The 14,363-nt window shown below is 42.7% G+C and overlaps 1 protein-coding gene across 1 annotated transcript in view; it reads right to left on the reverse strand.

Annotated features, from left to right (window-relative positions):
- Positions 1–2,006: 2,006 nt before the first annotated feature.
- The window catches only part of slc49a4 (solute carrier family 49 member 4), an 89,692-nt gene continuing 77,335 nt past the window's right edge, over positions 2,007–14,363 (reverse strand). Inside the window, exon 9 of the mRNA XM_061723159.1 lies at positions 2,007–2,164. Coding sequence (XP_061579143.1) covers positions 2,049–2,164 — 116 coding nt within the window. The 3' untranslated portion in view covers positions 2,007–2,048. The remainder of the gene's footprint in view (positions 2,165–14,363) is intronic.

Consider the following 14,363-nt stretch of genomic DNA (forward strand, 5'->3'; position numbering starts at 1 on the left):
TCTCAGAAAATTAGAATATTGTGATAAAGTTCTTTATTTTCTGTAATGCAATTAAAAAAAACAAAATGTCATACATTCTGGATTCATTACAAATCAACTGAAATATTACAAGCCTTTTATTATTTTAATATTACTGATTATGCTTACAGTTTAAGAGTAAGATTCACAGAATATTCTAATTTTTTGAGATAGGATATTTGAGTTTTCTTAAGCTGTAAGCCATGATCAGCAATATTAAAATAATAAAAGGCTTGAAATATTTCAGTTGATTTGTAATGAATCCAGAATGTATGACATTTTTGCATTAAATGACTTTATCACAATATTCTAATTTTCTGAGACAGTCCTGTATATGACTGAAATAATCTTAAACTAAACTAAACAAATAATGGACCGAAGTGATACTGAATCCAAAATAGTGAACAGAGTTTCACATTCGAGCCACCGGGTGGAAATTAATGGGAAAAAACGTAGGAAAAAGTACAGAGTCAATCAACAAGTCAAAGAGAGCTTTTTTTTTTTTTTCATAAAATGTTAATTTTAATAAGGTGCTAGAAATATGAGAGCCATGACACATGACAGCACAGTGTGACGAAACCGAGCATCACAGAACAGAAGAGCTTGACCTTCTAGCGGATCTCTGGATGAAACAGTCACAGTGTGAGGAGGAGGAGGAGACCACAACTCCACGGGGCATTAAGGCAGTACATCCAAAGATAAAAGAGGATTCCGTGTCTGTACAAGGAGGGTAGAAAGTTGAACGAGCACCAGGAATATATTTCACAGCCTCCTTTCAGTTCAGACAAAAACATGTGGAAATTGTTTTCTTACAGTTACAAGAAACACTTGCATAAAAAACTAAAACAAAAAAACCTGTTAGAGAAAAACTGTAAGTCACAATTCATTTTTTTGTTTTCAACTGCAGTGATGTTTCCTTTTGTTAATGAAGCTTGGATCAGTTCACTTTCCCTTAAGATTTGGAGTCAGTTGTGGGTCAGTTGGTGCTTTAAGGAGCAGCAGTTGGCAACAACACAAAGTCCTATTCAAGTGTGTGTAATAAAACAGTCTCCGTGGTTGAAGTTGTCATATAACATCCTAAAATTGATTACTGTGTTAGTGTTGAGGCGTGTCCAATAAATACCAGCAGACTGTGGAGGAAAACAAATAATTAAAAACTGTACAAAATTGACATAATTAGCTATAAATAGGAGGAACATCTGAAACGGAGCAAGACTCTGCTTCTTCCACGTGAAAAGGCGCAGCGGGCTCGTCCAGTCAGAGCTCGTGTCTTTGGCGGGCATCCAGTCATCAGTCCGGCGGATCATTTTTGCATAATATTCATCTTGAGAGGGTGATAAAACTTAATCTGAGTACCTGCCTTCAATGACAGGTAATATCACAGGTCACTTAGCAGAGCCGGGCCGGTTCGGCCCCGGCGCTGAGTCACAGCCGGCCGTCTGCAGCAGCACTAAAACACGGGGACGTTCCTGCTTTATCCCCGCTCGGGGACGGCCGGGCGGAAACGTAGACTGTTCCCTCCCTTTACGTCTGTGTCGGGGGCAGGTGCTGACGTGGAGTCGGGGCTACGTCCAGATCGAAGGCGTCGAGCTCCGTCCAGTCAGAGATGATGCAAGTGGGAGCAACCGGCTTCAGGGGGGCGGCACTCGGAACCGTTTCACATAATTGCATTGTCTATAAATAAGAACCTTTTCCGCCGAGCCTGCTCCACAATATGAAAAATCTTCCACAAAAGTTTGTTTACATAGAAACATAGACAAAATAAAAAGAGGCAAGGTGGGGTTAAACCGTTGTACGGCGTTGATCTGGCCACGTATAAAGGGTAAACATTGATGTAGAATCGTTCTTCTCTGCTGCCATACGACAGATAACCATCACCACGGTTCCCAATGTACAGTGTATATACATTTACATTATTAAAAAAAAAAAGTTGAAAGAGCATAGACTTCCCACTTGCTCTTCGTCTCCCTTTTTACTTCATCTTTGTGCAAGAACAGTTATTTCCTCGTGTCGTCGGGTCTCCGGCAGCGTCACACGGAGACGAAGACGTCCAGATAGAGGCGGTCGTAGGACTCCCTGAAGAAGAGGATGAGGATGAGGCTGAAGAGGCAGGAGCCCGTCAGACACCAGTTCAGCCACGACAGATCTGCAGCAGAGACAAACACAGATACAGAGTTACAGGATTAAAGTATCGGAGGGTACAAATATCAAGCCTCCACCAGCTGAGATATTCACACCCTGTTGACATGTGAAAACAAATGTGTTGCCCATGCGCATGTGCACCACTCTAAAATTGGAACCATGTCAAACCATAGAGCATTAGGTAAACTGTTCTTAATTATAACACTAGAGCAGCGGTCGGCAACCCAAAATGTTTTAGAGCCATATTGGACCAAAAACACAAAAAACAAATATGTCTGGAGCCGCAAAAAATGAAAAGTCTTGTATAAGCCTTAGAATGAAGGCAACACATGCTGCATGTATCTATATTAGTTATAACTTGGATAAGATTTTTTTTTTCATTATGAACTTCGAGAAAAAAGTCAAAATGTCGAGAAAAAAGTAGAAATGTCGAGAAAGAAGTAGAAATCCCCAGATTAATGTTGACCTACAATCTCGAGAAAAAAGTCGAAATGTTGAGAAAAAAGTCGAAATGTCGAGATAAAAAAGGAAAAAAAAAAGAAAAAAAAGGAAAAAAAAAGGAAAAAGAAAAAGGAAAAAAAGAAAAAAAAGAAAATAGAAAAAGAGAAAAAAAAGAAAGAGGAAAAAAAGACAAAAAAAAAGAAGAAAAACAGGTCAAACATTTTTGAAAAAGCTCCAGGAGCCACTAGGGCGGCGCTAAAGAGCCGCAGGTTGCCGACCCCTGAACTAGAGGTTCCAGTCACCTCAAATGACCAATTCCAAGGACCAATCATCTTAAGAGATCTTTTATCTATAGATCAGTCACTTTGTGGAATAACCTGCCTCAAAATCTCTGCTGCATATACAACAAATTCACTTTTAAAAAGAATCTTAAAGTCTACTTAGCATTGTAAAGTTTTTGTTGTTTGTTCTTTTTGCATTCTGTATTATTTAATAGTTTTCTTTTCTTTAATGTAAATTTATCTAGTATCTATCTTGTGCATTGAGTTAAATCATGTAATACCTTTGTTTTTGTAATTGGATAATTCTGTATGTTTCTTTTTTTCCTTTGTTTTTTTCCAGGAAGACTAGCTGGTTGCTATAGCACCAGCTAATGGGGATCCTTAGTAAAATCAAATAAAATCAAATCAAATAGAGCCAGGTAATCGTCGAATTTTTGCTCTTATGTCATTGTAAGATATTTTGAAGAGATTAAATGAAGTTTATCAAAAGTGGTGTGAATACCTGATAATCACTGTTGAGCTGATGGATTTTTTTTCCTAATAATACATGGGTGCAATAGCATACATTGATATTGGTAGCAGGGTGAAAATAGTCTGTGCATCAGTACTTGCACCCGGGTGTAAATAGCCTATGCTTTAAAGTATTTGGTCTGAGCAAAAGTCCTTTTGGGGTTCCACTTTAGCCCAGTTGGCTGGGGTGTTACTTTATATAACATATAGACATCAATAATATATGAGTGTGCTCCATGGCAGTGAACCCAGACATCATGGGTCGTCCATATATATGAAGAGCTAATGAGGGTGACAGCTGCAGAAGTGACATTGAGGGATTTATGTGCATCACCACGACTAATGCTGATCAATGACAAGTCCTGACATATCATATAGTCATAGGTCTTTACGGCCCGCTGTAATGATTGTGAATAATTTGCTGGTATTGGCACAGCTCCTCGTTGCCATTGACCCCAACTTGAACCTAAACATGGTGCAGAATGAGGTGTTGTATTTTCTCAGCTCCGTTCAAGCTCCATTAAGCTCAGGAGAGGTGTTCCTGCTGTCGTGCTGATGCCGTGTGTGGAGTGGAAGATGGGGAGCTCACGAACTCTCAGACCCAGCAGGACCCCGGCCACCTCTCAGCGGGGGCTGCAGGTACGAGTCCAGAGGTGCCAGTAACTCCGGGAGGGCAGAGGATGTGGCGGCCCCAAAATAGAAATAAGGGACGCCCCTGTAAATGACCTTTAATGTGAGTATTTTCTATAAATGTATTTTTAGGGCCAAGCACTTACAGTGCGAAGGCCCTATTGTATCCTAAACGTGCCCCAAAAGTCACCAAATTTTGCACACAAGCCAGGCCTGGCAAAAAATGTGATATTTAATAGTTTGCATTAATGGGTGTGGAAAAATGGCTCAACAGCGCCCCCTAGAAAACTTTGTGCCTCAAGCCCCACAATACGGTTTGACGTACATGCACGAAAATCAGTACACACCTGTATCATGTCACAACTTAAAGAAAAGTCTCTTGGCGCCATGGCCGAAACCGAACATTTTGAATTAATTGTGTCATTTTGGCTTGTTAAGTTATGCCATTTTTTATGCTTTTATGGATTTGTTTATTTCAGTTTTTCATTAATAATATTTATTTATTTATTTATTTCAGGCTGATTTTAAAATGTTCTTTTCGACTCATACAGTCAAACCACTTTAACTACCTATATCAGGGGTCGGCAACCCAAAATGTTTTAGAGCCATATTGGACCAAAAACACAAAAAATAAAAATGTCCGGAGCCGCAAAAAATGAAAAGTCTTGTATAAGCCTTAGAATGAAGACAACACATACTGCATGTATCTATATTAGTTATAACTGGGGGAAGATTTTTTTTTCATTATGCACTTCGAGAAAAAAGCCGAAATGTCGAGAAAAAAGTCGAAATGTTGAGATTAAAAAAAGGAAAAAAGTAAAAGAGAAAAAATGCCAGGACGATGTGCAACAACTCGCACTGGCTCTGCTTCCAGTGAGACGCTGCGCTTCTCATAACCTTGTCAATGTGTCCGGCTGATCAATGCACACGGTGACTAATGTGTGAAGGGAAGTGGAGAGGCTCTCTGGGATATTAAGAGCTCGGGCCACCACGCACAATTATTGAAAGGCTGCAGGCCGAAAGGTTTGAAGATGAAAGCAAGTGATGAACTGGGGCGGAAGAGCGGTGGACGGGGCTCCTGGAGACGCGGGTGAGAGGGATGGTGGGCGTTTGTTTGCAGGGGGAGTCAGGACTCCTGAAGCAGCTCCACTAATGAGCAGAGCCCGGAGAGGACCAGGGACAGCTAAGACTTCATTATCCTACCTGCATTCTCCTTTTAACTGGCTTTATGGTCCAGAACCTGCGTGTTTGAAGCCGGAGACATTCTACCAGCATCTCAGCTGAGATAGAAAGCTAATTAGCTTTCTATGGAGGTGAAGTTCTGAGAGAGTCAACTACGGGATTCAAGAAAAAAAAAAGGACAAAGCTGGAATAAAGTTTGCAGGGAAGCGAATGTGGCTGAATGGTCAACACACAAGGGAAGAGGGAGAGGCGACAAAGGAAGAGAAGAGAGGCAAGAGTGATGAAAGGAAGAGAGGGAAAGATAAGAGTGACCTTTCCAGCTCTTAACTTTTTGCTTTGGTATTTAAAAGGTCAAGTTAATTTGGAGCATCGCTGCCAGAGATGTAACAAAAAGCAGAAAACCTGAGCACATCCTTCCTCTTCGGAAAAACCTTCAGTCAGAGAAACGACTTCAGAGTGGTGGTTAGGGATTCAATTGATAATTTGTTGGTATGACTGTGAGGTGTGTGTGTGTGTGCGTGTCTCGGGGGGAGAGGCACTTTAGCCACTCCTGGAGCTAAAGTGAAAACTTTTCCGGTGTGTTTGCTCTAATGTCCCGTCCCCTCGGACCTAACTTCTCTTCTATTAACTGGTTTCCAGCTGTTCCAGTGTGACCCACGGTGGACCGGGGGATGGACACGGATACAGACTGACGCGGAAGCCGCTCATTAGTAAACTAAAGTATTGATAAGATGTCACTGTTGTTGTCTGGCCGTTCACACGACATCGCTGAGCACACGATTAGTCTGGTCTGCGTCTGAAATACTGGAGCCCAGCAACAGATAAGGACCACCAGATTTATCTCCTTTATTATGGACATTTATTTGTTTGCCTTTGCCCTATTTGTTGCCAAAACCAATGAAAAGAGACTGACTTGATTCACACTCACTGGGTCTTTATCGTTTGATTTAAAAACATGAAAAAGAGACACAGTGAAGAATAACAGACTATAAATCCCTTTTGTTTTATACTTATAACTTACTGCAGTGTTTATTACAACAGAGTATTAGGGCCAAACTAAGACAATAAACTCATAATATTATGAGAATAATATTATTATGTATTATAGAGCTCTATAATACATTTAAAACAATGAAAAAAAAAATGTCAGGGTCATCTTCTCCCGCTTTATCCGTTACCGGGTCGCGGGGGCAGCAGCCTCAGCAGGGATGCCCAGACTTCCCTCACCCCAGACACCTCCTCCAGCTCTTCCGGGGGGAGTCCGAGGCGTTCCCAGGCCAGCCGAGAGACATAGTCTCTCCAGCGTGTCCTGGGTCTTCCCCGGGGTCTCCTCCCGGTGGGACATGCCTGGAACACCTCCCTAGGGAGGCGTCCAGGAGGCATCCGGTACAGATGCCCAAGCCACCTCAGCTGACTCCTCTCAATGTGGAGGAGCAGCGGCTCGACTCCGAGCTCCTCCCGGGTGACCGAACTCCTCACCCTATCTCTAAGGGAGCGTCCAGCCACCCTGCGGAGGAAACTCATCTCGGCCGCTTGTATCCGCGATCTTGTCCTTTCGGTCACTACCCAAAGTTCATGACCATAGGTGAGGGTAGGAGCGTAGATTGACCGGTAAATCGAGAGCTTCGCCTTTCGACTCAGCTCCCTCTTTACCACGACGGTCCAGTACATCGACCACATAACTGTGGACGCTGCACAGATCCGTCTGTCAATCTCACGCTCCATTGTTCCCTCACTCGTGAACAAGATCCCGAGATACTTGAACTCCTCCACCTGAGGCAGGACTTCTCCACCCACCCGGAGAAGGCATGCCACCCTTTTCCGGTCGAGAACCATGGCCTCGGTCTTGGAGGTGCTGATTCTCATCCCTGCCGCGTCGCACTCGGCCGCAAACCGCCCCAGCACATGCTGGAGGTCCCGGTCTGATGAAGCCAACAGGACAACATCATCTGCAAAAAGCAGAGATGAAATCCTGTGGTTCCCAAACCGGATCCCCTCCGGCCCCTGGCTGCGCCTAGAAATCCTGTCCATAAAAATTATGAACAGGACCGGTGACAAAGGGCAGCCCTGCCGGAGTCCAACATGCACTGGGAACAAGTCTGACTTACTGCCGGCAATATGAACCAAACTCCTGCTCCGATCATACAGAGACCGGACTCCATACTCACTCAGCACCCCCCACAGAATGGCATGAGGGACACGGTCAAATGCCTTCTCCAGATCCACAAAACACATGTAGACTGGTTGGGCAAATTCCCATGAACCCTCGAGCACCCTGCGGAGGGTGTAGAGCTGGTCTAGTGTTCCACGACCGGGACGAGAAAAAAAAAAAAAATGTCCATAATTCATTAAAAAATAAAAACATGTGGATATGTACGACGAAGTATTAGGGCCAAACTAAGACAAGAGTTCTCATAAATTACGACTTTATTCTCGTAATATTACAACTTTATTTTCATAATATTACGACTTTATTCTCCTAATATTACAACTTTATTCTCATAATATTACAACTTTATTCTCGTAATATTACAACTTTATTCTCATAATATTACAACATTATTCTCGTAATATTACAACTTTATTCTCATATTATTATGACTTTATTCTCGTAATTTCCAATTTTTTTTGTGTTAGTTTGGCCCTAATACACCGTTGTAGATTATTTATTGTGCCAAAGAATTAAAGGAACCCAAAAAGATATATATTCAGGACAAAACCCCTTTCTTCAAAAATCTTGCAATTCTCTGTAAAATATGAATAAAGAATTTAAGATTTTGACAAATGAAAAAAAAAAAAAAAACCTGATAAAGAAAACTTGGAATAGTGGCACCAAAACACTGGAGATGTTTGTGAGGAAAGCTAAGGAACATAGTTCCACAGTTTGGGCGTGAAGAGAGGAAAGCCAGAGGAAAGCAGCTTTAACAGTAGTATGGGACATTAGCAACCATCCCAGTGATCACCAGTGCTATTAACTATAAATGCTCCAGTGCGCCTGTATGATCACACGGAAAGGGCAACAGTGTGATTAATGGTAGTTCATTATATGAGCAGCTCATTTGTGTGGCCCCCGGGGTCAGCGGGGGGGCGCTGCAGATCAACACAGAGTCCGCTGTCGACAGGAATCTCACGGCCTTTATCTGTCTTAATTGAGGTCAGTGCAGTGTTATGATTAATGACACGTCTTTATCGCATTAACCTTTGTTTGAGAAGAATGGGGTGGCACCTCAAGAGCAGCTCGGTGTAAAGAACAAGATCAACCATCAAGAAACAATAAGCACTTTTGCTCCAGCAGAGCAGGAGGACATGAGCTTCACGGCGGCCAGATCGCTGATCCTGCTGCTCAACTCCACTGCTGAGCCTCAAACCAGACACCAGGAACACCAGGTACAGGAAAGCTTATGTAAATGACCTTTAATATGTGCAGAATGTTTCTATAAATGTGTTTTTATGTTTACTCACTTACTTACACTGACTTGTTAACGTTCTTTAAAGCCAGGCTATTATTTTATTTGTTATATTAAGGAGACAGGTATTTAGTGCTTTTATTTTGAAGGCGTCTCGCCGAGACCTCGTAAACATCCCGCGCTTCGGACTTTAACGGTAAAAAGTTTAACGGCAGTAAAAAAGTTTGTCTGCGAGACTAAAAGAGTGTCGGGAATGCTAAAGTGTGCCTAACTGACACAAAAAGCACCTGGCTGATAAGGGGCACAAGGTTTTTATGCCGTATTTATGTACATATTGAGTTTGGTTGCCATGGTTACTGTCGTATATTGTGGTTAACGGTAGCCGTTATTACCGAGCGAGCGAGCAGCTGTGTCGGTCTGTATTTAAGTTAAATGAAACTTCTATGAATGTAGAAAGACTAACTCCATTTTATTTTATTTTGCAGTGTATTTACATCGAAGGAATAAAAACATTGTGAACCATCAGTTTGAGAGTCATCCATCATTCAGTCGGGGATGTTACAGCTTGTGTTCCCCGACCACTGAACCTTACGAGGAACAGCTTTGTTTGGTTGTTGCTTTTTATTTATTTATTTAAAAATAAAAACACCTCCATAATCAGCACGGGGCTTTGTACGGAAGAGTATTAGGGCCAGGCAGGAGAAAAATAAAAATAGTATTTTAGAGGAGGAAGATTTTTTTTCCGTTATGCACTTCGAGAAAAGAGTCGAAATGTCGAGAATAAAGTTGAAATGTCGAGATTAATGTTGAAGTAGAATTTCGAGAACATTATTCTCAACATTTCGACTTTTTTCTCGAAATTATATTTCAACTTTTTTCTCGACAAAATCTTCCCCTCTCAAATATTTTTCTCCTGCATGGCCCTAATACTCTTCCGTAACTTTGAAACAGTTAGTGTGCAAAGGTTTTTTCACTTCAGAAAATAAGGTAAACTTTACTAGTGAGATTGTGTGTGCATGTGGGGTTCTTGGAAATAAAGAAGTACAGCGATTATGTTGCAGCAGCCTTGCTGGGCTGGCCGTACGATGCATATCTCAGTGGAACACCAGCGTTCCTCCAGGTCTCTCCATCTTCCTCCTCCCTGCTGCTCTTCTTCTTCCTCCCTGCTGCTCTTCTTCCCCCCCCCCAATGTTTTCTATCCAACCCCAGACTCTGCTAACTGACACAAACACGTTGCAGATATGTGACCCGGGGGCTCCACGCGTGTTTGAGTCACATGGTTCATGGAGCTCGGGGATCTTCCAAATACGACAAAGTCAAGAGGCCAGTTAGCGCTCGCTGATCCAGGACCGGCCTTTCACGGATATTCAAATAGTGAAGGAAGTTCAGATTCCTATACGGCTCTCTGCTCTCGGACAGGAGCCGTATCTCTGAATGCATAAGGAGACAGCTGACAGAAGCACCCTGGAATCAAGAGCAACTGGGAACGGAACATCTTTGAAGACAAAAGTTTCAGATTTTCAGTATCAGGAAGTTAAAGGATTTTGAAAAGATGATGCACATGCAGAATTGATTAGTTTTGAAGTCAGCTATTATTTGCTACATTCATTATGGGACCACGGAGAGAAATTTAGAGTAATGAGACAGCCCACTAGAATACTTCTTAAGGGAATTTACATAATCAAATTAATGTTTGCAAGACGGATCATTCTAGACATCAGAACACCGGTTTATGACTGCAGCACAAACCATGCTCTTCTGTAAATCTGTGGCTACAGTTATTTCAATTATTGCCCAATTTCAGAGTTTTAACGTTCATGTTTCCTCACTAGAGTGGCTTAATATTGAAGCTGCACCCACAGACTGGCTTGTGGTTGGAATCAGTCTTATTTTCATTTTATTTTTTCAAAATCAGCTTCACCTGGTGATTGCTCAACAATCACCACTCCGAAAAAATATGGGATGTGGAAATGGCTCACTGTGAGTGCATAATAGCCGAAGAGAGGGGTTCAAACATCCTGTAGTACTGCAGGGTGCATAGAAAGACGAGAAAGGACAGAGCAGACTTCCCAGCTGAAGGAAGCTGGGCTCCCTCAGCGTTTGCAGCAACATGTTGAACCTCTTTTGCCAGTCTGTTGTGGAGAGTTCAGTCAAAGTCTGTTGGGGAGCAGCATCAGAACCAGAGACTGATGGAGCTTTTCCACTAGTACCTACTCAGCCCGACTCGACTCGCCTTGGTTCTTTCTCACCAGGGGTCTAATGTGCCGAGTAGATACTTTTCTGTAACTTCTCTGCTGAGGTTCTAAGCTGCTGAGTCGGCTGTATCTGACATCATCACACTACAGGCCACCGATTGGTCGGGGGGTTGGAGTCAGACGTCTGAGTCAAGAGGAGGAAATCAGAGAAAGAGCAACTCGCGGCTTCTTCATTTTATTCAAAAAAAAAAAAGTCTGTTCTGGTCCAACTCGGAGGTGCAGATGTTCATAAACCTGGTGCTGAGGAGAGAATTAAAAAGGGATCTAGACGGAGATAAGGAACGACCAGATCTACCAGGAACTCTGTCTCTTCATAGCTGCTCACGGCTCCAGCTGACTTTTCAGCAGCACAGAGACAAACTAAAAAAAAAATAATAAGCCTCGCTGCTTGAAGCTTCTCTCTCTTTCATTTTTTAACTTGATATCAAACACAAACCACAGACCCAGCAGCACATCTATCATCTCCTCCAGGTTCTACATCTTTAGTGTTGTTGTCTTCTTCGTTTAGATACACAATCAAATACGTCACAGCAGCTTCTCCAACCTCCTACTTCTGATCTGGGTGTTGAAAAGAAACACGGGCGAGTGGAGTCGAGTCGAGCTGAGTAGGTACTAGTGGAAAAGCACCATGAAAGAAACTGAACCAACTAATCAAGTTTGGTTCTGTTCAGGGGATTGTTCTGGAGCCTCTGGAGCTGATGGTGGGATGGAGGACACTTCATAAGAGGAAGAAGACCATGGTCTTCACAACACAGTGATTCAGTATCAGAGAGTCTTCAGTCAGAGTTTTTTCAGACCTGCATCAGCACAGACCGCCACGGGAGATCCTACCTGCCCACAGCATTAAACCTCCTCAATTCATCTTTGAAGAGACTTAAATGACTACTGCAACAATTCCTTTTCCTTCAGGGATAAATAGAGAACTTTTGAATTGGAATACATTGCTATCTTTTGCAGATAAACAATAGAGAAATAGCCACCAACATGGTTAGAACAACATGAGCACCACCTGGCTATAATCTGATGTATAGATAGAGGGAGGGAGTTGGGAGGTGTTACATCAGCAAGATTTATACGCCGTCAGACAGGTGGAGTTTTTAAAACGAGGGTCGATGAACATCAGGATAAGCGTGTTTTGGCCAAGTTTTCTTCTTGCAATGTCCCGGTTTGTCATTTTTGTGTCCAGTTATTCAAATAATGGACCATCATCCTTTGTGGTTGTGGACATAAGCCGGTTTATGGCGTCCTCATCTCTGAGGCCACGTTTCCACATAGCCGGGTTTTTACAAAAACGGATATTTCCCCCTCTACGTTTTGAAAAATACCATCATTTCCACGAACCTGCATAAATATCTGTTAAGGTGCTATGAGCAGCCAAACCTACAGGGGGCAGTGTAACGAGAAGATAAAGTCATGCTAGCCAATCACAATCCTGGAAAAAAACATCAACAAATGACACGAGTAACTTCCAGTTACTTCCAAGATGAACGAGAGTCTTTCGTTTGGAGTGACAGAGAAGTGGAGTTACTTTTAAGGGGACTTTAGAATATAAAACAGGTAAAATACAAGAAGATATTGACGGTGGCCGAACAAATTGTAAACACAGGTCGCACTCATGACGCTGGTGAAGTTTCTGTTGTATAAAGCCTGAATTATGGTTCTGCGTTAAATCTGCGTTGGTGTAACGCGGAACCATAAATCAGCCTTAATATGACGTCCTGAAGCCTAAATGTCCGTTTCCCTCTGTTTACAAGGAAACGTGAAAACTGAGTTTTTGCAAATCTCGACTTTGGCCGGAGTTTTCAGAAATGATGGTTTTTGGTGACTTTGAGCTTTGTTTTCGTGTAAATGAACGGCCAAAACGCATGAAAACACCACCGTTTTTGCTACGTGTAAACGGGGCCTGAGGCTGAGCAGCTCCCAGATCTCCCCAGTTACTCATCTTGCTAATATAGGTCCTGTGACCTCCGGTTGCTGCTGTAACTGTCATCAGCCGTTTTCCTTATTTTATTAAAAATAAATAAATAAACCCTAACCTGGAGGGTTGTACTGAGGTTACGTGACCACCCCCCCCCCCCACGTTAGTTCTGTTTACATTAGACCTGACTAAGTGCCTGCGTCGGTCAAGGGGAAAAGGACAGGCGACGTCGGCGCGTTAAGAGAACCAGCCAGTGTAAAAGCAGCTAGTAATTCCATTTCTGTTCGATTTTGAGATATACATAAATACATATGTAATGTCATAAGTTAGCCTCGTGCCTATTAGCGGGAGGTCAACCGTTGTAAAGCACAGTTCAAGGTGGACACAACTATGTTTTAGCTCCCAACTGGAATCCAATCTGTGGTAAGAAGCAGCTGCATTATTAATACGGGCTGCTGGTGAGCAGAGCCCCAACAGGGATCAGTACTTTGAGGCAAGCCCACATACTGTACACCGTCCATGCTGCTGAAAACACCCCGCAGAGCAGCAAACTTCCTTTCAATGATTCATACTTGAATAGTGTCTTTCCAACCGTGTCCACAGCTAAGTGCTTTCCAGTGCGTCTCTCTTTCACCTATTCACACATACATGTCTTCTGTGAGGTACGCAGCGCTTTCTCCATACCGTCACAGGCCACTCAGCATTGCTGGGGTAATGCTGGGGGGTTCCTGCCCCCCCCTCTACTGGGCAGAGGTTTGACTCCACCTGCTGAGCCACAGCTGCTAATACATTCTGCACAATGCTGTTGTATCGACAGGTGCTTTACAATAATACAGAAATGTTATGAAGATATTGGATGTGTTGAAATCCACAATAGAGGGAATGCGCATGACGTCACAGATGCAACTTCACAGCGGGTTACGCCCACTGAGTGTCAGAAAGACTGAGTGTCAGAAAGACTGAGTGTCAGAAAGACTGAGTGGCAGCGTAAACTTTCAGTTTGAGCAACTACAAAACATCTAAAATGGGAAAGAGCTGTTGTGCAATCAACTGATTTAGCAAGAAATCGTAGTTATCGTTTTACAGACTGCCGAAAAATAAGCTTAAGAGAGACAAATGGATCGCTGCAATTCTCAGAAACAACTGGATTCCAGACACCGAAACGTGGATTTGCTGTTCCCATTTTGTATCAGGTAATGTTGGATTTTTGGGTAGCTAACGTTAAACGGTCAAATCATAAAGTTCAGTGTCCTCATCACTTTAATTTCTACAACAAATCCTGCCTTGAAGTCGGACCAAGCGTCAAGACTTTTGTAAGCCTTCAAGCTTTGCTTCGTGTATTTCCCCGGCGTAGAAATTAAGTACATTTAAATATCAGGAAACTGGATTCGTGGCCAAATATTAATGTCCATGGACCACTGGTTCTTGGTAACTGTACCAAATATTAATGTCCATGGACCACTGGTTCTTGGTAACTGTACCAAATATTAATGTCCATGGACCACTGGTTCTTGGTAACTTTACCAAATATTAATGTCCATGGACCACTGGTACTTTTGTAATACTGTATTTGACCCGG

Source organism: Cololabis saira, chromosome 6, assembly GCF_033807715.1.
Source record: "Cololabis saira isolate AMF1-May2022 chromosome 6, fColSai1.1, whole genome shotgun sequence".
In the NCBI taxonomy this organism is placed as follows: domain Eukaryota; kingdom Metazoa; phylum Chordata; class Actinopteri; order Beloniformes; family Belonidae; genus Cololabis; species Cololabis saira.